The sequence below is a fragment of the Salmo trutta genome, chromosome 23 (genome assembly GCF_901001165.1).
Source record: "Salmo trutta chromosome 23, fSalTru1.1, whole genome shotgun sequence".
NCBI lineage: Eukaryota > Metazoa > Chordata > Actinopteri > Salmoniformes > Salmonidae > Salmo > Salmo trutta.
Window position 1 is genome coordinate 3,763,322 of NC_042979.1, and position 23,263 is coordinate 3,786,584.

General features: G+C 43.6%; 1 protein-coding gene across 3 annotated transcripts in view; it reads right to left on the bottom strand.

The window, feature by feature from the left end:
• Positions 1–1,052: 1,052 nt before the first annotated feature.
• znf462 (zinc finger protein 462) overlaps positions 1,053–23,263 on the bottom strand; it is a 101,601-nt gene continuing 79,390 nt past the window's right edge. For 2 of the 3 annotated variants that reach the window (XM_029708529.1, XM_029708527.1), the window contains exons 7-13: positions 22,417–22,641; positions 7,390–7,654; positions 6,946–7,082; positions 6,434–6,633; positions 5,140–5,371; positions 4,441–4,570; positions 1,053–4,247 (exon numbers count right to left, since the gene is read on the bottom strand). In XM_029708529.1, the coding sequence (XP_029564389.1) occupies positions 4,019–4,247; positions 4,441–4,570; positions 5,140–5,371; positions 6,434–6,633; positions 6,946–7,082; positions 7,390–7,654; positions 22,417–22,641 (1,418 nt within the window). In that variant the 3' untranslated portion in view covers positions 1,053–4,018. The remainder of the gene's footprint in view (positions 4,248–4,440; positions 4,571–5,139; positions 5,372–6,433; positions 6,634–6,945; positions 7,083–7,389; positions 7,655–22,416; positions 22,642–23,263) is intronic. The other variant, XM_029708530.1, reaches the window with a different exon arrangement.

The following is a 23,263-nucleotide window of genomic DNA, read 5'->3' on the forward strand; positions in this document are numbered from 1 at the left end:
CCTATGGACCGATGAGGAGGGAGTCCCAGCCGCGAATATAGCCTGGCTTGGTCCGTTGGTTTCACAGTCTATCGAATGTCTGTCACATTATTTTATCTGTGACTGACGTGAGACAAGGGATTATGTAAGTAAAATGGCACCCTATCCCCTACATAGTGCACTACTTTGGACCAGAGCCCTATGGGCCCTGGTCAAAAGTAGTGCACTATATAGGGAATAGGGCGCCATTTGGGATGGCTTCTCCTTTGAACTTTCTCTTTGTCCTCTGCCACCAAGGGATGGGTGCATCACTCCACTAACAGACGATTGAAGATGCATAAAGACATTTGATCTAACAGAAGATTGCCACCGTCTATGACAGACACATTCAGACAAGCCGCATTGTAGGACCACATCTGCAGCAAGCAAACATATTTGATATTTATCCATTTCTCATTCTCAGGAATCATCCAAAATAATAATTATGACACTAACAAATGATTAGCAACCATGAGGGATGGGATGAGTAATAAATAATACATAAAGAATGAATGATAAAAAATGTTTGCATAGCAGTGATTTGTGAAACACTTTTGTATTATTTTATCTTTGAGAATCTCATCCACGCTGTACTTGAAAGCAAGCATTCATGTTTGTAATCTGCTTTCCCGGAAGCTTGCTTAGCTTCGAGCATTACAATTCATGACAGCTATTGGGATAGGCATACTAATAGATTTGGCCTGTACAAAGAATTGTTTTTAGAGTGTCAGTAACCTGAAACAATGGTTTAGTTTAGTTTATTAGGATCCCCATTAGCTACTGCTCATACAGTAGTTACTCTTCCTGGGGTCCACATAAAACATACAAATACATTACAAAGTACAGAACAATTATAGACAAGAACAACATAAAATATTACATTAAATTCAAAATAAAAAATGATTACGCGGATTGACCTGCGATTTCTGGGAATTTGTGACAGAGACACATAAACAGATATATCTGATTGGAAACAACAGACAAACAAAACGCAACTATAATCCCTGACATCAACAACAACAACAACTACAGAGTACCGTTATCTGATAACTTTATTAACAAGTTAAAAAAAGACAATGAGTTACAATATTTACAGAATATCCAGAGATAAAATGGAATACAATTGTAAACAATCATTCTAGGTAATATCACAACCCACCATCAGGAATCAGATTTTCACAGGAGAAAGGCAAGATGGAGAATCTAAGGTAGTCAAACAATAGAGAACAGTCTGAAGAGAAGAAGAGGAGAGAAACATCATGGAAACAAACTAAATATGTACATACAAGTATCCAGTGTGTTATGACGAGCAAGGGTTCAATTGGGAGGTGGGAGGAAGGGGTGAGACCAACAACCAACAAAGTCCCACCACCTTATGGTACAGTGGGACACTGAATACAGTGAGTATTTAACAGATGTCTATTAAAAATGGACAATGGAAAAGCAGCCAATTTGGGATACAGAGAGACAGGACAGTTCCGACCACCTCACAAAATCCCAAATTAACCCCACTTCAAAAAGCTTATTTCCTCAAACAAACATTTCTCTATGGGTTAATGTTTAAAAAGCTAAGCTAGTCCTTTTAAAGGATAGGAGGAGGAGGGGTAAAAGATTCAGCACCAAATCACCCCCATGTTGTTGTTTTTAAAGGTACAAAATAAAAGAAGACATATTTCTTATCAACCAGACGTTGTACAACAGCTTATTATAACATTTTGATTTGGGAGTCTGAAAAACAGCTCACTCCAAAGGTTTTTTTAATCTTTTTACTTGATCTTTTTGTTTTGTTTATTTGTTTAATATGAGACCAACACCTAAAGGAAAAAGGTAAACGTTTCCTTTCTGAAACACCACAGTTTCAAACACTTGACAAGTAGTTTGTTTTTCTATACACAACTGCATATCACATACGTACATGCATGACTCTCGGAATGCACCCTATAGGGGACTAGGATTTTACCAGAGCCATATATACATGTATTTATGTCTCTGGGTTCCGACCCCCTTTGCAACAATGGTTCGTTACTCAGGAAAGAACATTGTAGCAAACATAGCCAGCTAAATATTTTGGTACCAAGAGCACATTTCCATTTTTTGCGTTTCTCCTTTGATGGCTCGAAGGAGTCATATTACAGATACACTGTCAATCACTTTGTATTGGTTTGTATCGGTTCCAACCAACCAGTGTCGGAAAGAAAGCATTTCTATTGACGAAGCTTGAAATAATTGCTATTCATTATTCTAATAAGGCTTTGGGGTATTTGAGCAGCAACTTCTAACATATACAATCTCTGCCTTATTGGTCAAAACAGCGTAGTCTAAAAAGAAGCATACAGAAGAACAGACTCTTCAGAATCATCTTCATACACAATAATAGAATCATAGAATACAGCACTTTACACTGCAAAATGTAAGTTAAACACCTAAGTGTTGTACTTTCACATTGCTGGTCAGTCACATTTATAATCCGTTTCTCTAGCATACTTACACGCTCTCTTATAAATGCTGTCACAATTATCTGTTGATGAGGTGAATTATCTGCTTACGTCATGCCATTTCCCCCATGTTAATGTCAGAAAGAGAAACTATAGCTTCAGGATGTACAGTATTCTCTCTATGTTCTTCTGACATTGGTGACATGTACTGTCTCACAGACTACAGTGCAGGTTTTACAACAACATCTAACTTGTTATCGATAAACAAAAAATAACAAGGAAACCGATCGATGCCACAATAATAAACGTTATTGATTTAACTGCTGGTTATCATTTTGGGTGGACATTTGTGTCAGTTCACGTTCAAATTTACAACTGTCAGAAGATGGACAATAGACAATAAAAGCAGTATTAAAGAGTGGAAGTGCTGGGAATGCCTAAGGCTGAAGGCATATTGATCATATTCAAGGGTACTACTGTATATAACAATTTGCTATATATAAACTTTGGGGCAAAAGTCAAGTCAATATTCTAAAAATGTAACAAATCAACGTTTGAAATATACTATAGACAAATAAGGTGCAACTATTCCTCAAGGAATGATTCTACTTGATTAATAACACAAGGCTAAAAATTAACTAATGTAAAGTTATCATCCGGGTCAAATCACAGAAACCGTTCTACTGTATGTTTTACTGTATGTTTTACTGTATGTTTTACAGCTAGTATGGACGGGGTGGAGAGTGACAGTTGAGAAGACAGATCTAGGATCAGGCCCCCCCCCCTGTCCATATAATCATATTCAGTTTGGTCTAAAAGGCAAAACAGCTCTCCTACTCTGAAATGTTTTATGAATACAGGCCCAGATCACGGTGAGTCATCTCTCACACACAGCCTGTCTCTCAACATTACAACACTAGATGATGGGATTATAAGTATATTAGGATCTTGTTGGCAGCAGTGAGGTTAAAAGGGGGTCAGGGAACTAAATGTGGTAGCTCATACAGTAGGTTATCTATATTTATAGAACCCCTCGTTTGGAACTTCCAAGGGGTCAGTATATCTACGTATATCTAAAAAGAAAATTCCCCCAATTTCAAAAACGTTTTCCCAACATTTCTTCCCACAATTTCAAACACGTTTTTGGGAAATGTGACCCACTCTTTCGTTCTACAAAATATTGTAGTTAGTAGACATGAACTAGGACTTTGAACTGTAGAAACTGCAGATTTGACCATAATGTGTGCTTTACAGTAACATTCACTATTGGTTACCAATATATTAACATCTGTCCTATGGGACCATTGACTCATTTTAAGGTTCAGCCATTTAAAAAATGTAGGATGTAACACAACCTATAGTTTCCAATATGTAACACTTAAAATCTAACAATACTCCAAAAGGTGATAATTCTTTTTTTGTTCCCATAATTTTCTTTTCTTTCTTTAGCAGCCTATTTTTGATACCCAACCCAATATCAATATCAATCCAACCTAATGTATAGTCTCTAGCAAAGTGACTACAATGTTAGGCCCCAGTACTCTTCTCTTCCATCTTCTTATATGTCATTTTTTGGTTTCAAGCATTTCTTTGTTGTCTTCCTCATTCAGATTGTTACTACTCTGTAATAGGTCGGAGGCATATTCTTTCTCCACTTCCATGCCGTTGCTAGATAGGTCCACTCCTCTGTCCGTCATCGTCCCAGTGGTCGACGAGCCAATAGAAGGCAGAGCTGAGGCTGATGCGTCTATTGCTGGGGTGGTGCTAGTGTCTGTTCTGCTGTTGGTAACAGTCCTGTATTACGATGAGAGGGGGAAAGGTCAATGTCCATTACCACAGGAACATATTGGGGGAAAACATGCAGAAGAAAGAGGAAGGGAGGAAGAGGGGTAAGGAGAGAGAGATAGGGAGGGAGGGAGAGAGAAAGTATGTGTGTGAGGTAGAAGGAGAGACGAAGGTAGGAAGAGAGAGAGAGAAAGAGACTTACATGCCGTGTCGGAGGACGTGTCGTTCCCACTCTATGCTGTTAGTGAAGCAGCGACCACAGAACTCACAGGGGAAGCGCTTTTCAGCGGAGGCAGTCACACTGCTGCTGCTGGGGGAAACTACTGGGACGTCTGGGGAACAGACAGAGATCAGCATGATGAGAGGTGCGTATGATACGACATCAGCCCAGACAGATACAGCAGAGACCCAGTCATGTCAGATTACAAGGTTGGAGTGAATCCCATTTAAATTCAGGAAGTAACTGAATTGGAATTTCAGTTTACCTCTCTGAATTGACTGCATTGAAATGGGACTGAGCCCAACCCTTTTGGTAGCAGCCAACAGAGATGGATTTGGCATTGTTAGTCATATTGTTAGTAGTAAGTGCATGAGCCTTGGCTTCTGCGAGCCAGAATGGCTCATAGGGAAGGAAACGATTTCCTGTTTCTGTAGCGAGAGGCAGCTTTATGTACAAGTACACCCCCTGGACAGGACGCTAGTCTATCGCAGGGCCTTACCCCCAATATATCTCCTTAATGCTGAGATCCAAACGGAGACGCATCAGGTCCCATTTTTACAGTATTTGGTATGACTCGGCCAGGGATTGAACTCACAACCTTCCAATCTCAGGGCGGACACTAACCACAAGGCTGCTGAGTTGTTAGTTATATCAATAATGATGATGAAGATCCTTGTTTACCTTTTGGAGCTGGCTTTTCTGCCTCTTCCTCTTCAATCCTCTTCTCCTTCTGCTCTAGCTCTTCATCCATACTCTCCTCCATCTCCACTTCATCCTCCACAATCTCTTCCTCCATCGCTCCTAATCCATCCTCCTCTCTCTCCTCTTCCTCCTCGGCACTACTGTCCCTCTCCTTTATAGCATCCAGCTGATCCAGGTTGACCTGCCCCATCAACTCAAAGTTACGGATCACCTGATCAACAAAAAAAAACAGAGGTAGGATTGATTGATGAATTAATAATTGATTTATCAGTAGGATCAGTGTTGCAGTGGAAGGTTTTGAGTAAAAATGCATTGAAAGTATAGGAAGTGTTACTTTATTCACTGTGAATGGCAGTTTCTTTTTCTTCACTACATCACTGAGTATGAAGACCCCATTGGGTATTACTGGAACTGAACAGGTTGTAATGAAGTCATTTCAACCTGCTGCCCAATGGGACTGCCTCTGAACACACATTCTACAGGCAGTTCAAGTTGCTCATGTTTAGTGGTACTGTATATAATGCTATTATTCAACAATAAGTACATTTTTATTTTACAATCTATGAGCACTTCACCACACACTATGATTGACAGGTGTCATGTCAGATAGAGTTGCTATAATTGGCCAACAATGAGCACACAGTAAGAGCAACTTCTCTCTTCCTTCCCTTGAAAGGGAGTCTCCGTCTGTGCCCTTTTAAGTTTAATGTATACTTCAACCTCATGAAATGCCATGTGACCTCGCTCAGCATCTCATGCATTATCCCCATTATGGGACTAAGGGAAACGAAACCTATTATTTGTGATGTGCACTCAGAATAGATAGCAGGCAGCTTCTTCCTACCAAGCATATGTGTGTGGGATTTTAATCATCTGGCATGATCTACTTTGTACGACTACAGATCCTTTTATCAGTAAGCACATTTGATCTGCATGCCATGGAGGTATCATGATAAAGTACTGAAATAACTCATTAGACACTGATACTAAAGACACTAAAGACCAATTGAAGCCATTGTTTTACAATCAAGGTATCCGAGCCTTTTGGGTTAACGTGTGCCAAAACGGAAACTGTATACAAGTTGACGCGATCGCGGGATTGTCTCAGGATGACATCCTTAGAAAACATCCTGCTTTAAACAGTAAGTAGGTCATTTTGGATCAATTTTCTTTTAAAGCCGACCCATCCTGCCAAATGTTAGCTCTCCAGGTACTTGTATTAAAACGTAGGTTTGAGCCGGGGTGCATGCTGGGACTTGTAGTTCTGACCTACCTTGTGCTGGTCTCGGAGATGTGTCTCCAGCTGGTAGCGCTGCCTGCTGTCGTAGTAGCACAGCTGGCACTGGTAGGGTTTCATCTCGTCGTGCTTGGTGATGTGCATCTGCAGGCTCTGGTCGCTGGAGTGGAACACCCCGCCGGCCAGGTGGCGAGACAGCTTGTAGCGAGACACTTCCAGGGGCACCACACGCTCCTCTGGGGTAGGGAAGGAGGGGGTAGAGGGAGGGAGTGGGGGGGAGGAGGAAGAGATAAATATTGTGTCAACAGCATCATAGCACCTCCAACTGTGAAGTTGTAACTTAGTATAGCTAATAGCTAAGTATAGCTAATCGTTATGGTGTGCGACAATACAGCATGATGTCTAGCACTGCAATACTAGTACAGCTTTGACTTTTAGGAGGACTCAATGAGCTCCTTTCACCTGGCACTAACAGTTATTTCCTCTAAATTGTCTTAACAATATTTGAGCACAAAAAACAAGTAATCACAGGTTTTGGCTTGGCTTACCCCTGTGCAGGACGATGTGGTCGATCATATTGCTCTTGTATTTGGTGTGGTAGAGACAGAGGGGACAGCGTAGGTCTTTGGGACCCTCCTCAGGAAACACAGTGTGTCCTGCTTCCACATGCATGGTGAATGTCGACCTGAGAAGAACAGAATAGATGTAGTGAGGCCGAATGGACATAAGAAGAAACAACCCACGGTTCAGTTGTCAACCAACTATCGTAAAAAGAAGAAAAGGAAGACATAGGCTCTTTCCCAATTTGACTCTCCGTGATTTCTTACACCCACTCTCTTCTTCACTTTCTCAAAATGTTTTGGAGGAGAAGGTCCGAAACGAGGGACCTTGGATCCTCTCCTCCAATGCGGTTTGAGAAGGAGGAAAGAGGACGTGATTGAAATTGAAAAGGAGACCATCTTATGTTGTCACAGTAACATTCATTTCCTTACTTGGAGCAGGTGAAGAAGGAGCAGTCTTTGCACTTGAACAGCTTCTTGCCTCCGTGTCGGTCTCTGTAGTGGCGTCTCAGGCTCTGCATGTATCCCGAACTGAACTCACAGAACTCACAGGTCAGGATGCCGTCCGGCCGGGTGTCAGAGCTCGCAGCCTGGGGCCGGGCGGTGGGGCTGGAGGATGTCACATGACTACGAGACGCCACCTGGTAGTGACTGAGCTGCTGCCTCACGTCCGCTGTCTCATGCAGGTACCCAGCGTCTGAGAGAGAGAAGTGTGTCACTGTCAATATTGACAGTTCTGTAAGTCGCTTTGGATAAAAGTGTCTGCTAAATACTAATATCATATACAGTTGAAGTCGGAAGTTTACATACACTTAGGTTGGAGTCATTAAAACTCGTTTTTCAACAACTCCACAAATTTCTTGTTAACAAACTATAGTTTTGGCAAGTCGGTTAGGACATCTACTTTGTTCATAACACAAGTAATTTTTCCAACAATTGTTTACAGACATATTATTTCCCTTATAATTCACTGTATCACAATTCCAGTGGGTCAGAAGTTTACATACACTAAGTTGACCGTGTCTTTAAACAGCTTGGAAAATTCCAGAAAATTATGTCATGGCTTTAGAAGCTTCTGATAGGCTAATTGACATCATTTGAGTCAATTGGAGGTGTACCTGTGGATGTATTTCAAGGCCTACCTTCAAACTCAGTGCCTCTTTGATAGACATCATGGGAAAAATCAAAAGAAATCAGCCAAGACCTCAGAAAAACGCCTGAAGGTACCACGTTCATCTGTACAAACAATAGTACGCAAATATAAACACCATGGGACCACGCAGCCGTCATACCGCTCAGGAAGGAGACGCGTTCTGTCTCCTAGAGATGAACGTACTTTGGTGCGAAAAGTGCAAATCAATCCCAGAACAACAGCAAAGGACCTTGTGAAGATGTTGGAGGAAACTGGTACAAAAGTATCTATATCCACAGTAAAACGAGTCCTATATCGACATAACCTGAAAAGCCGCTCAGCAAGGAAGAAGCCACTGCTCCAAAACCGCCATAAAAAAGCCAGACTACGGTTTGCAACTGCACATGGGGACAAAGATCGTCCTTTTTGGAGAAATGTCCTCTGGTCTGATGAAACAAAAATAGAACTGTTTGGCCATAATGACCATTGTTATGTTTGGAGGAAAAAGGGGAGGCTTGCAAGCCAAAGAACACCATCCCAAAAGTGAAGCATGGGCGTGGCAGCATCATGTTGTGGGGGTGCTTTGCTGCAGGAGGGACTGGTGCTCTTCACAAAATAGATGGCATCATGAGGGAGGAAAATTACGTGGATATATTGAAGCAACATCTCAAGACATCAGTCAGGAAGTTAAAGCTTGGTTGCAAATGGGTCTTCCAAATGGACAATGACCCCAAGCATACTTCCAAAGATGTGGAAAAATGGCTTAAGGACAACAAAGTCAAGGTATTGGAGTGGCTATCACAAAACCCTGACCTCCATCCTATGGAAAATTTGTGGGCGGAACTGAAAATGCGTCTGCGAGCAAGGAGGCCTACAAACCTGACTCAGTTACACCAGCTCTGTCAGGAGGAATGGGCCAAAATTCACCCAACTTATTGTGGGAAGCTTGTGGAAGGCTACCCGAAACGTTTGGCCCAAGTTAAACAATTTAAGGGCAATGCTACCAAATACTAATTGAGTGTATGTAAACTTCTGACCCACTGGGAATGTGATGAAAAAAATAAAAGCTGAAATAAATCATTCTCTCTACTATTATTCTGACATTTCACATTCTTAAAATAAAGTGGTGATCCTAACTGACCTAAGACAGGGAATTGTTACTATGATTAAATGTCAGGAATTGTGAAAAACTAAATTTAAATGTATTTGGCTAAGTTGTATGTAAACTTCCGACTTCAACTGTAATTACAGAGAAGGGCCGAGTGTGGACATGGTGAATGATAATCATGAGGACATACTACCATTAACCAGGATACAGTAACTTCCTAACACCCCCCCAGAATCTGAGAAGTGTGAGGATTTACCCAAAGACCCAAATAAGTAAACATCGCTTCAGAATCAGAATGGATTTGAAGTGTGTAGGGTTTTGCTTCTAGAATTCCAGAGGATTCTGGAATGGAATTCACACCTCACCACAGCTCTACCATAACATCCCAGAACTGTGCCGGTGATTATCACCACAACCCCCACCCCCTCCCATTCCCAGTGTAGTGTATAATATCAATGAGCAACCTCATCTACTTGTCCTACTTCCAGAGTACACCACATCAATAAATAAAACCAAGTGCTGGTAAAAGGATGTCTGCATGTGAAAAATACTTCATTCAGCAATGGCAAGATGAAGCGAGCGCAGAAGACGGCAGAAAGACAGATTTTTTTCAAATGCATTTCTTACTTTCTTACTTGGGAAAGAGAACTGGGTCCCGCTTGAAATGACGTTCAGCTTACAAAGGCTTCATAAGGCTTTCATAAGCACTACATAAATGTGTTAAAGCATCTGTAACCATATGTCATGCTTTATAAAGGGTTCATAAACGTGTCATTACTGTGTGACATGATCACCAATGTCAAAAGGTGACATAACCCTCTATGTCGATATGATATAAACATGTGCTTTATAAAGGGTGACATGTTGTGCTGAAGGATGGCACGCTCTCTAAAGTGAAGTCAGTTAGTCACATTACACCTAATATTTTAATGAAGGCCAAAGTGAAGGCCAAGTTTGATGCATTGGTCCACCACGCGTGAAAGGTCTGGTGGACCAATGCATCAAACTTGGCCTTCATTTATTAGGGTTAAGTTTAAAATCCAATTTTAAGAAGAGAAATTATGAAAATGGACAGGGTTTAGCCATAATTATTACTTTGTGGCTGTGTTAAATAATGACAACCGGCAAACTCAGTAAAGTCACTCCCAGAGTGGGCGTGACCATAGAATTCTAAGACCAACATTGAATGGTTGATGTCTCAGGCTTAGATGTGCTGTGTGCGCAATAGCCTGGAGACGGCATTATACCAAAAAACACTTATCTTGATGAAAGCCCCCAACATAAGGAAATTGAAAGTGTTTCTTCTGGAACCAAATGACCTGTTCTTCAGTACACAAACACACACAAAACTATATAACGAGCCATACCGTGTATTGATGGACCTAGTCAGGTCTTTGACACATTCACCTTACTCCCCCGCTGAAAGATCAGCCACAACATGTTGGCACCATTGTAACAGATTACAATCAAGCCCTGGTCTCCAGCATGGGAACAGAAGACAAACACCTGGTGTGGTAGTCTCACATAAGACTACTTCAAATCATCTTGGCTCTGACACACACACACACACACACACACACACACACACAAAACCTTTGCAGGTCCGTCAACCCATTTAAATACCTCTCACACCCTACCTACACTAACCTGTGAATAATGAGATAACCTTCATTAATCAGCAGAACGTTAATAACCTATTTATTGACACTATGTAGTGTCCTGTAATACTTTGTTTGAAGTGAAACACCTTCGGTCATTCATAACACATCCATAAAAATGTATCATATGACACTGTACTTACTACACTAAACAAAAATTAAAGCGCAACATCCAACAAAGATTTTACTGAGCTACAGTTCATATAAGGAAATCAGTCAATCGAAATGAATTAATTAGGCCCTAATCTATGGATTTCATGACTGGGAATACAGATATGCATCTGTTGGTCACAGATAACTTAAAAAAAAAGATAAGGGTGTGGACCAGAAAACCAGTCAGTATCTGGTGTGACCACCATTTGTCTCATGCATCGTGACACATCTCCTTCACATAGAGTTGATCAGGCTGTTGATTGTGGCCTGTGGAATGTTGTCCCACTCCTCTTCAATGGCTGTGGGAAGTTGCTTGATATTGGCGGTAAGTGGAACACACTGTCGTACATGTCAATCTAGAGCATCCCAAACATGCTTAATGGGTGACATGTCTGGTGAGTTTGCAGGCCATGGGAAGAACTAGGACATTTTCAGCTTCCAGATATTGTGTACAGATCCTTGCGACATGAGGCCATGCATTATCATGCTGAAACAAGAGGTGATGGCGGCGGATGAATGGCACAACAATGGGCCTCAGGATCTCGACACGGTACCTCTGTGAATTCAAATTGCCATCGATAAAATGCAATTGTGTTTGTTGTCCGTAGCTTATGCCTGCTCATACCATAACCCCACCGCCACCATGGGGCACTCTGTTCACAACGTTGACATCAGGAAATCGCTCACCCACATACCTGTACGTACACACTGTCTTCCATCTTCCCGGGTACAGTTGAAACCGGGATTCATCCATGAAGAGCACACTTCTCCAGCGTGCCAGTGGCCATTGAAGGTGAGCATTTGCACACTGAAGTTACAACGCCGAACTGCAGTCAGGTCAAGACCCTGCTGAGGACGACGAGTACGCAGATGAGCTTCCCTGAGGAAGTTTCTGACAGTTTGTGTAGAAATTTGTGCAAACCTAGTTTCATCAGCTGTCTGGGTGGCTGGTCTCAGACAATCCCGAAGGTGAAGAAGCCGGATGTGGAGGTCCTGGGCTGGTGTGGTTACACGTGGTCTGCGGTTGTGAGGCTGGTTAGATGTACTGCCAAATTCTCTAAAACAACGTTGGAGGAGGCTTATGGTACAGAAATGTACATTCAATTCTCTGGCAGTAGCTCTGGTGGACATTCCTGCAGTTAGCATGCCAATTGCACACTCCCTCAAAATCTGAGACATCTGTGGCATTGTGTTGTGTGACAAAACTGCACAATTTAGAGTGGCCTTTTATTGTCCCCAGCACAAGGTGTACCTGTGTATTGATCATGCTGTTAAATCAGCTCCTTGATATGCCACAGCTGTCAGGTGAATGGATTATATTGGCAAAGGAGAAATGCTCACTAACAGGGATGTAAACAAATTTGTGCACCAATTTTGAACGAAATAAGCATTTTGGAAAATGTATGGGATCTTTTATTTCAGCTCATGAAACGTTGGACAGACACTTGTTCAGTATATCAAGTCAGACACTTTTGGTCATTCATGACACATACATAAAGGCTTAATGATGTAAACACAAATGGGGAATTATCACATAGGGAATTATCACTAACAGGTAACACATATAAACATTAAAGACATGGTTAAACCATACATTTCCTTTTATTTGTTTTAAACAATACACATACATTAAGTTTCCAAAAGTCCAGCAATGTAATTTTATACATTTCATTCATTTGCTGTGCATGACTGCCCTTTAAAGTGTCTCATCCTGTAGTCCAGCATTTTAGGGAAAGTTGAGGTCAGGTTCAATATTGGCGATGCACCCAAGAGAAAAAGAGGTTGGGCCATCCTAGAAATGGTTAGAGTAATATAAGATATGCAATTTAGCAGACACTTTTATCCAAAGCGACTTGCAGTCATGCGTGTGTAACAGTGTAGGTTCCGTCCCTCTCTTCGCCCCAACCCGGGCTCGAACCAGGGACCCCTGCACACATCAACAACTGACACCCCACGAAGCATCGTTACCCATCGCGCCACAAAAGCCGCGGCCCTTGCAACGCAAGGGGAAACCCTACTTCAAGTCTCAGAGCGTGTGACGTCACTGATTGAAACGCTATTAGCGCGCACCACCGCTAACTAACTAGCCATTTCACATCGGTTACACGTGGGTGCGTACATTTCCACATATGGGCTGTCCCGGGAATAGAACCCACTATCCTGGCATTGCAAGGCTCTACAAATATGCATGACAAGGTTATAAATTCTTTGTGAAGCCTCAATCTATTATGATTTATAAAGCCTTTATTAAGCGGTACTTAAAACACAGGTTTATGTAATATTTGACATAGTGGGTTATGTCGCATTTGACATTGGTGGTTATGTCACATTTATTAACCCTTCATAGAGCACGAAATACAACTATAGATGATATGTGACACATTTATGTAGTGTTTATTAAGGATTTATGAAGCCTTTACAAGCTGCACGTCATTTAAATTGGGTCCCGAAAAGGTCTTAAATCAAACAATGCCACACCTGATTCATAACAGCAATCTTTTCTCTGTAAAAGAGGAAAATATGTAGGTGGGATGGCAGGTACAATTTGAGAAAGTAGTAATCTGTCTTTTTAAATAGGAGTAGCAGAGCCAATACCTCTGTCCAAGAGATACATTACCAGTCAAACGTTTGGACACACCTACTCATTCAAAGGTTTTTCTTAATTTTTTTTACTATTTTCTACTTTGTAGAATAATAGTGAAGACATCAAAACTATGAAACAACACATATTGAATCATGTAGTAAGCAAACAAGTGTTAAACAAATCAAAACATATTTTAGATTCTTCAAAGTAGCCACCCTTTGCCTTGATGGCAGCTTTGCACACTCTTGGCATTCTCTCAACCAGCTTTACCTGGAATGCTTTTCCAACATTATTGAAGGAGTTCCCACATATACTGAGCACTTGTTGACTGCTTTTCCTTCACTCTGCAGTCTAACTCATCCCAAACCATCTCAATTGGGTTGAGGTGTCATGGTTGTCTGAAGGAGTGGACCAAGGTGCAGCGTGTTTGTAGTTCCACATTTTATTTATTCGTGAAACGTAATGCAATACACTAAATAACTGAATATACAAAAACAACAAACCGTGACGCAGAGAGAAACAAACACTACCGTAATTTCCGGACTATTGAGCGCACCTGAATGTAAGCCGCACTCACTGAATGAAAAAAAAATATATATTTTGAACATAAATAAGCCGCACATGTCTATAAACCGCAGGTGCCTACCGGGACATTGAAACAAATTAACTTTACACAGGCTTTAACGAAACACGGCTTGTAACAAAAATAAATAGGCTTTAACGAAGCACGGCTTGTAACAAAAATAAATAGGCTTTAACGAAACACGGCAGGTAAAAAAAAAAAAAAGAGCAGTAAACAGTAGCCTACCAAGAAAGTCGTTGGTCACTATCTTCCTCCTCCTGTGCACTGAAACCACTAAAGTCATCTCCTTCGGTGTCGGAGTTGAATAGCCTCAGAATTGCTTCATCTGATATTGGATCGTTTTCATTGTCGCTCTCGTCACTGTTTGACCTTAACGCGTTCGGCAATTTCATTGGTCTAATGAAAGCTTCATGCCTCCAAAAAACTGAGCACGTCACAGAATGTGTTTTAAAAAAAAAAAAAAATTGAAAGCGGGAAAAATCAATATATTAGCCGCGTCATTGTTTAAGCCGCGAGGTTCAAAGCGTGGGAAAAAAGTTGCAGCTTATAGTCCGGAATTTACGGTACTCAAAAGATAATAACCCACAAAACAGGAAGAGGAAAAACCCCTACTTAAATATGATCTCCAATCAGAGGCAACGAGGATCAGCTGCCTCCAATTGGAGATCAACCCAAACAACCCCAACATAGAAAAAGAAAAACTAGAACTTAAACATAGAATTAGAAAACATAGAAAAACCCAAAACACCCCCTGTCACACCCTGACCTACTCTACTATAAATTGCATCTTACTAGGGTCAGGACGTGACATGAGGTCAGGTGATTGTGGAGGCAAGGTCATCTGATGCAGCATTCCATCATTCTCCTTCTTGGTCAAATGGCCCTTACTGTCACGCCCCCGATCTGTTCCACCTGTCCTTGTGCTTGTCTCCACCCCCCTCCAGGTGTTGCCCATCTTCCCCATTATCCCCTGGGTACTTATACCTGTGTTCTCTGTTTGGCTGTTGCCAGTTCGTCTTGCTTGTCAAGTCAACCAGCGTTTTGTCTCAGCTCCTGTTTTGTCCAAGTCGCTCTTTTTCTCGCCCTCCTGGTTTTGACCCTTGCCTGTCCAGACTCTGAGCCCGCCTGCCTGACCACTCTGCCTGCCCCTGACCCTGCCTGCCGTCCTGTACCTTTGCCTCTATTCTGGATTATCGACCCCTGCCTACCTTGACCTGTCGTTTGCCTGTCCCTGTTGATGTAATAAACATTGTTACTTCTGCATTTGGGTCTTACCTGAAACCTTATAGTACGAACTGGCCATGACTGACCCAGCAGACTTGGACCAGCTCCGCAACGCCATCTCCTCCCAAGGAGCCACCATTGGTAGGCACGAGGAGTTGCTTCGGTCTGATGGAAGGGGTCCCAGCGGGTAGCAGCGCCGTCACCCCTATTTCCCGGTGTGACGACCCTCCCACTCTGTCTGCCGTATTCTCTCTTTGTTCTTGTTTCCTTATTAGGATGCCGGTGGGCGGAGTTGGGAGGGTCGTCAGCTACATGGGAAACACCTGGGCTCGGGTGTGTCCCAGGATAAAGGCACCTTTTCCACAGTCATTGGAAAGAATCTCTCCATGCAGACACCTTGCTGTTTTTGGTTGTGGAATCTAATAAATATATATTTTTGATATTTTTGCGAACTCTGAGCCGGTTCGTAACAAGTGGGGGCTCATCCGGGATTTTGAACGGATTGTGTTTGGGAGAAAACGTGGAGGTATGTTAAATTCTGTAGGTCCATTGTTTGTATATTTTGTTAGTTTGAGTTTGGCGCTCAGTACTGGTTGCCTTTGTTTGTTTGGTTTGTGTGCTGTGTTGGAGAGAGTACATTGGTTAGTTTCCAGGCCCTGCCTAGCCTGGAAATGCTTGTTCTACTCGCTGTTGGAACATTGGTCTGAGGAGGTGAGTACAATCAGCTGTGTACCTCAGTGGGAGATTTGGATAGGGTAGTGAAACTTACTACCCGGAGCTATAGCCTTTTTCCCCTGATAGGCTTAGCGACGTGTTTCATTTTGGAATATGTTGGGCATTGTTAATGTTTGTTATTTTTGTGTGGTGTCTGTGGACTGAGCAGTTGTCTCGGGGGCACATCCGTGGCTTGGTGGAATCTACCAGCGTGCTGGGGGGTTACTTCCTTGCCAGCGGGCTACAGTGCATAATTACCCACCGCAAATCTGCATGAAGACTAGGGTTGAGTTATTGTAGATTTTGGGGAAGCTCCATATCTCATCTCTTTTCTGTGGTGCCCGGTGTGATTGTATTTTCTCTTGTTGTGGTCTGGTGTGCTCAGCAGAACCGTTGGAGTGACTATGAACCGTTGGAGTGACTATGAACCGTTGAGGAGTGACTATGAACCGTTGAGGAGTGACTATGAACCGTTGAGGAGTGACTATGAACCGTTGAGGAGTGACAACCGTTGAGGAGTGACTGAACCGTTGAGAAGTGACTATGAACCGTTGGGAGATGTTGTTTGTAGCTGATGCGGTCTTGTGTGCCCTGTTCCTGAGTGTTATGTGACTGACCATTGTTTGGTTTTGTCATGTTCTAACTTTCCTGTCTGTTCCCTCCTGGTCTTGTGTTCTTCTTTCCTCTTAAACGTTGCTTCCTGTGCGCAAAGGTTGCTGAGGTCTGGGGAGAAGGAGGTTGGCTGGGGCAAGTGGAAGGTGAACATGTAACTTCCATCAATTTGGGACGCAGAGGCCTGTGTCAATTTGGGACGCAGAGGCCTGTGTCAATTTGGGACGCAGAGGCCTGTGTCAATTTGGGACGCAGAGGCCTGTGTCAATTTGGGACGCAGAGGCCTGTGTCAATTTGGGACGCAGAGGCCTGTGTCAATTTGGGACGCAGAGGCTGGTACGTTGTTCCGGGGCCCTTGTTGGTCCCCGGTTTTATGGGGGGGTGTGTGACGACCCTCCCACTCTGTCTGCTGTATTTCTCTCTTTGCTCTTGTTCCTTATTAGGATGCCGGTGGGCGGAGTTGGGAGGGTCGTCAGCTACATGGGAAACACCTGGGCTCGGGTGTGTCCCAGGATAAAGGCACCTTTTCCACAGTCATTGGAAAGTCTCTCTCCATGCAGACACCTTGTTGTTTTTGGTTGTGGAATCTAATAAATATATATTTTTGATACTCCTTGTCTCCACGTTGTCTCCCTTTTGTTGCGAACTCTGAGCCGGTTCGTAACACCGGGAACCCTGCTTACCTCCCCCGGAGCGTTACGATGGAGATTCCAGAACCTGCCGAGCCTTTCTCTCCCAGTGCTCCCTTGTTTTCGAGCTGCAGCCTTCTTCGTTCCCCTCAGACCGCTCGAGTATACGATGATGTCCGGGAGGGCACTCGCCTGGGCCACGGCGGTGTGGGAGCAACAATCCGCCGTCTGCCTCAGTCTGGAGGTATTCGTTGCAGAGGTGAGAAAGGTTTTCCGAGGCTCTGGTGTCCAGGAGAGAGGCTGCCCGGAAGTTGCTCCAGCTTCAGTAGGACTCCCTCAGTGTGGCAGACTATGCGGTGGATTTCCGTACGTTAGCAGCAGATGGTGCCTGGAACCCGGAAGCGCTGTTCGACATGTTCCTACACGGATTATCGGAGGAAGTAAAGGACGAGCTTGCAGCCCGGGAACTACCAACGGATCTCGACTCACTCATCGCTTTAACCATCCGGCTCGATGGACGGCTATGGTAACATTGGAGGGAGAAGAGGTCTGATTGCAGTTCCAATCACTCACTCAAGGATCCCACCTTGCATCTGATGAACTCCTGAAGTCCCTGGCATCTACGCCCCCGAGAGGATCCGAAGTCTGCTGATTTATCTCTTCCCAAGCCGATGCAGCTCGGCAGGGCTAGGCTTTTTCCAGCCGAATGCCTACGCAGACATAACACCCAGAGTTGTCTGTATTGCGGTACTGCCGGTCATTATGTGTCTACCTGTCCGTTCAAGAGTCCTTTGTAAGAATGAGTACTCTGGTGGGTCTTAAGGACAATTTTGCTTCTCCCCCTACTTGCCACCCTCTCCATGCCACCCTGCTGTGGGGCGACCAGTCCAAATCTATCCAGATACTCATCGACTCGGGGGCCGATATGAGTCTTATGGGCGTTACCCTGGCGTCCGAGCTGGGCATCCCCACTCAACCCCTCTCCATTCCCATGAGTGTTAGAGCGCTGGACGGGCGCTCTATAGGCCGGGTCACTCACCATACCACCCCCATCAACCTACGAGTGTCGGAACCACAGCAAGACGATCCAATTCCTGCTAATTGAGTCTCCGCAGGTTCCTGTGGTATTGAGATTCTCTTGGCTCCAGCGACACAATCCCTCGATTGACTGGTCTACTGGTGCTGTCGTAGGCTGGAGCCCGTAATGCCACACTCGTTGCCTGAAATCAGCTCTGCCTGCCCTGGGGCGTATTCCTGGGGGCTTGGAAATTGCCCCGAACCTCACCTCCAGTCCCGTGGAGTACCAGGACCTCCGGGAGAGGTTCAGTAAGGCCCGGGCCAATTCACTTCCGCAACACCGACTGGTACCCAAGGATGTGAAGGTGGATGTGCTGGCACGCCGCTATAGCCTTGCGGTTACACCCCCGGAAGCTGAGACCTTTCTCCACTGCTCCAAGATCATTAGCCCCTCTGCTGTTTGTCCTCTGTTGCCCCATACTCTCCCCATACTTCCTACTTTTCATGTGTCTAGATGTAAACCCATGTCTCACAGCCCTTTGTCTCCTGTTTCCAGGCCCACCCCTCTCCCCCGTATCATTGACGGCCAACCGGCGTACAGAGTGAGGCGTCTCCTGAAGGTTCGACCTCGGGGTAGGGGATTCCAATACCTGGTTGACTGGGAGGGTTATGGCTTGGAAGAGAGGTGCTGGGTCTCCACTAGGGACATCCTGGACCCAGGCCTCATCTCTGAATTCCAACGCCAGCACCCCACTCAACCAGGTATGGTATCCTTAGAGGGGGGGGTAGGGTACTGTCACGCTCTGATCTGTTCCACTTGTCCTTGTGCTTGTCTCCACCCCCCCACCCCCCCAGGTGTCGCCCATCTTCCCCATTATCCCCTGGGCACTTATACCTGTGAATAAGCTCCTGTTTTGTCCCAGTCTCTCTTTTTCTCGCCCTCCAGGTTTTGACCCTTGCCTGTCCTGACTCTGAGCCCGCCTGCCTGACCACTCTGCCTGCCCCTGACCCTGCCTCCCTCCCTGTACCTTTGCCTCTACTCTGGATTATCGGCCCCTGCCTGCCTTGACATGTCATTTGCCTGCCTCTGTTGCTGTAATAAATATTGTTACTTCAACACAGTCTGCATTTGGGTCTTACCTGAAATCTGATACTTACACAGCCTGGAGGTGTGTTGGGCCATTGTGCTGTTGAAAAAGAAATGATAGTCCCACTAAGAGCAAACCAGATGGTATCGCTGCAGAATGCTGTGGTAGACATGATGGCTTGAATTCTAAATAAATCACAGTGTCACCAGCAAAGCACCCCCACACTATCACACCTCCTCCTCCATGCTTCAGAGTGGGAACCACACATGCGGAGATCATCCGTTTACCTACTCTGCATCTCACAAAGACATAGCGGTTGGAACCAAAAATCTGAAATTTGGATTCATCAGACCAAAGGACAGATTTCCACTGGTCTAATGTCCATTGCTCATGTTTCTTGGCCCAACCAAGTCTCTTCCTCTTATTGGTGTCCTTTAGTAGTGGTTTCTTTGCAGCAATTAGACTAGGCCTGATTCACGCAGTTTCCTCTGAACAGTTGATGTTGAGATGTGTCTGTTATTTGAACTCTGAAGCATTTATTTGGGCTGCAATTTCTGAGTCTGGTAACTCTAATGAACTTATCCTCTGCAGCAGCGGTAACTCTGGTTCTTCCTTTCCTGTGGCGGTCCTCATGAGAACCAGCTTCATCATAGCGCTTGATGATTTTTGCGACTGCGCTTGAAGAAACTTTCAAAGGTCTTGAAATGTTCGGCATTGACAGACGTTAATGTCTTAAAGAAATGATGGACTGTCATTTCTCTTTGCTTATTTGAGCTGTTCTTGCCACCTCATGAAGTTGGTTGAGAGAATGCCAAGAGTGACAGCAAAGCTGTCATCAAGGAAAAGGGTGGTTACTTTGAAGAATCTAAAATATAAAAGATATTCTGATTTGTTTAACATTTGTTTGGGTAGTACATGATTCCACATGTGTTACTTCATAGTTTTGATGCCTTCACTATATTCTACAATGTAAACAATAGTAAAAATAATGAAAAACGCTGAAATTAGCTGGTGTGTCCAAACTTTAAACTGGTACTCTATTTAATAGTCCAAAACCACCATGGAGCAGAAAGTAGCAGAGTCGTTGGGTAGTTTAGAAGATCAGCCAAGGAGAGAAAGCAAGCCATCTTCAAAATGGAAATTATAAACTTCAGAAGCCCTTTAAAACTGACCATCCTACCGATCCTCGACTTTGGTGATGTCATCTATAAAATAGCCTCCAACACTCTACTCAACAAACTGGATGCAGTCTATCACAGTGCCATCCATTTTGTCACCAAAGCCCCATACACTACCCACCATCATACTCGTCGCCAAACCCACCGGCTACAGGTTATCTACAAGTCTCTGCTAGGTTAAAGCCCCGCCTTATCTCAGCTCACTGGTCACCATAGCAGCAACCACTCGTAGCACGCGCTCCAGCAGGTATATCTCACTGGTCACCCCCAAAGCCAATTCCTCCTTTGGTCGTCTTTCCTTCCAGTTCTCTGCTGCCAATGACTGGAACGAACTGCCAAAATCACTGAAGATGGAGACTCATATCTCCCTCACTAGCTTTAAGCACCAGCTGTCAGAGCAGCTCACAGATCACTGCACCTGTACATAGCCCATCTGTAAATAGCCCATCTATCTACCTACCTCATCCCCATACTGTATGTATTTATTTATCTTGCTCCTTTGCATCCCAGTATCTCTACTTGCACATTCATCTTCTGCACATCTACAATTCCAGTGTTTAATTGCTATATTGTAATTACTTCGCACCATGGTCTATTTATTGCCTTAACTCCCTTATCTTACCTCATTTACACTCACTGTATATATACTTTTTTTCTTTTGTTGTACTGTATTATTGACTGTCTGTTTTGTTTATTCCATGTGTAACTCTGTGTTGTTGTATGTGTCGAATTGCTATGCTTTATCTTGGCCAGGTCGCAGTTTCAAATGAGAACTTGTTCTCAACTAGCTTACCTGGTTAAATCAAGGTGAAATAAAATAAATAAATAAATAAAATAAAAAACTTCAAAGACACTACAAGTTTTTAAATGTGCTGCATTGCAGGAAAGTTCTACAGCAGGGTGATCAAATTAAAACTGTAGCAGCCTCCAGCACGATAGCTCGTCATCTTAAAAATCGTTTTACACTAGTATCATTACGATCACAGACAGTCAAGCAACAGACAAGATCGTTCATAGCTTAAAACTCTACACCTAACTAAAAGTTTAGCAAGCAATCCACCAGCTTTACCATGTTACCAAGCTACAAAGATTGAGAGTGAGAGAGAGATATTTGATAGGCTCTGGTCCTCCTCAATGCTTAATTTGTTTTCTGTAGCCAACGGTGACATGGCGGTGGCATTCCATAGTGCTTCTCTGCTCTGCTCTGTCTGTGTTCCATGTTTTGTGTTCCACTTCCACCTTAAAGGGAAAATTCCATAGTGCCAGCAGCAGATGACAGCTGCCAAGAACATTCTAGAACAGAGCGGACGGTCGGTTGGACACATGGAGAGCCGGGCACCTGACACGCTAGATTAACACCTTCTGGGAACCAGTCATGGGCACAAACAGAAGGATATATCCTGTTTGATCGGGTCTAACAACGTGAATTCTGTAATTTCAGTGGAAGACCATGCTTTTACTCCTACCACAATGTTTCCCAAAGCGGTGAAATTGGCTGCCCTGCTGAGTTCTGATGCTCTCCAGACTTGGTAGTAATTGAAAATGTGTATTGGTGTCAACAGTTCCTAAACGGCTCCTTCTGTCAATGGCTCCTAAACTGCATATCAGCGAATAAATTATAAATTATAAATTCTATCTAATTGTGACTTTCTTGGTAAATAAAGAATAAATAAATAAGAAATAAATAAGAAATAAATAAGACAAAAATAAATCAAACCAAAAACTCTAAGATCAATAAAAGTCGCCCAATCTGTTAGATGCTACAGATGGAGCTCTTACCGTCAAGGTCAGAGGTCAGGGGTGTCTGGTGAGGATCTGAGCCCAGCCTGAAGGGCCTGATCTGGGGGGCGTGGCCGGCCTGGGGAACCTGGGTGTGGGTGGTAGTGCCAGCGCGCAGCTTGGGGAGGGTCAGGGCCTGTCCATGGTCCCTCAGAGAGTGCTCCTTCAGTTGGCTGATAGTCATTGAGGAGAAGGGGCAGGACAAGCACTTATACGTGTTCTCGCCTGTAAGATAATAATAATAGAAGGGTTTTATAGAGCACTTTTTAAGGACCTAAAGACGCCTGTGTGTGTCAAGAGTAAACAGGAATGAAATCAATCTTTCATGAATCTCGCAGTTTTATTATGACCCCTTCGGACATGAATAATTATCGCCCGATGTCTAAATTACGTATATCTGCTGCTTCTTTGGTAATAAATTGACATTGTAAATAGCATTGACAAAAGGCAGCATTGTGCTGCCCTTTTTCTAGACCTGTCAAAGGCTTTCGACACTGTTGATGTTCCGTTATTCATTCTTAGACTGTCTAACATTGGCCTGAGTCAGGCAGAATGCAATTGGTTTGAAAATGACTTGATAGACAGGACACAATGGGTTTCTTCTGATGGTGTTAAGTCAGGTTTCTTTGACATTATGAAAGGTGTCCCGCAAGGGTGAATTTTAGGTCTTGTACGCTTTACTGTCTATATAAACAATATTTGTTTTTCTGCATTTTTTTTTTTTTTTTACATACTATACTCCTGTATGCAGATGACACTGTTGTGTATGCTATTGTCCCCACGGTCGGCCAGGCTCTTTCGGAGCTCCAGTCTGCCTTTGATGCCCTCCAGAAAGCCTTTGTTGAAT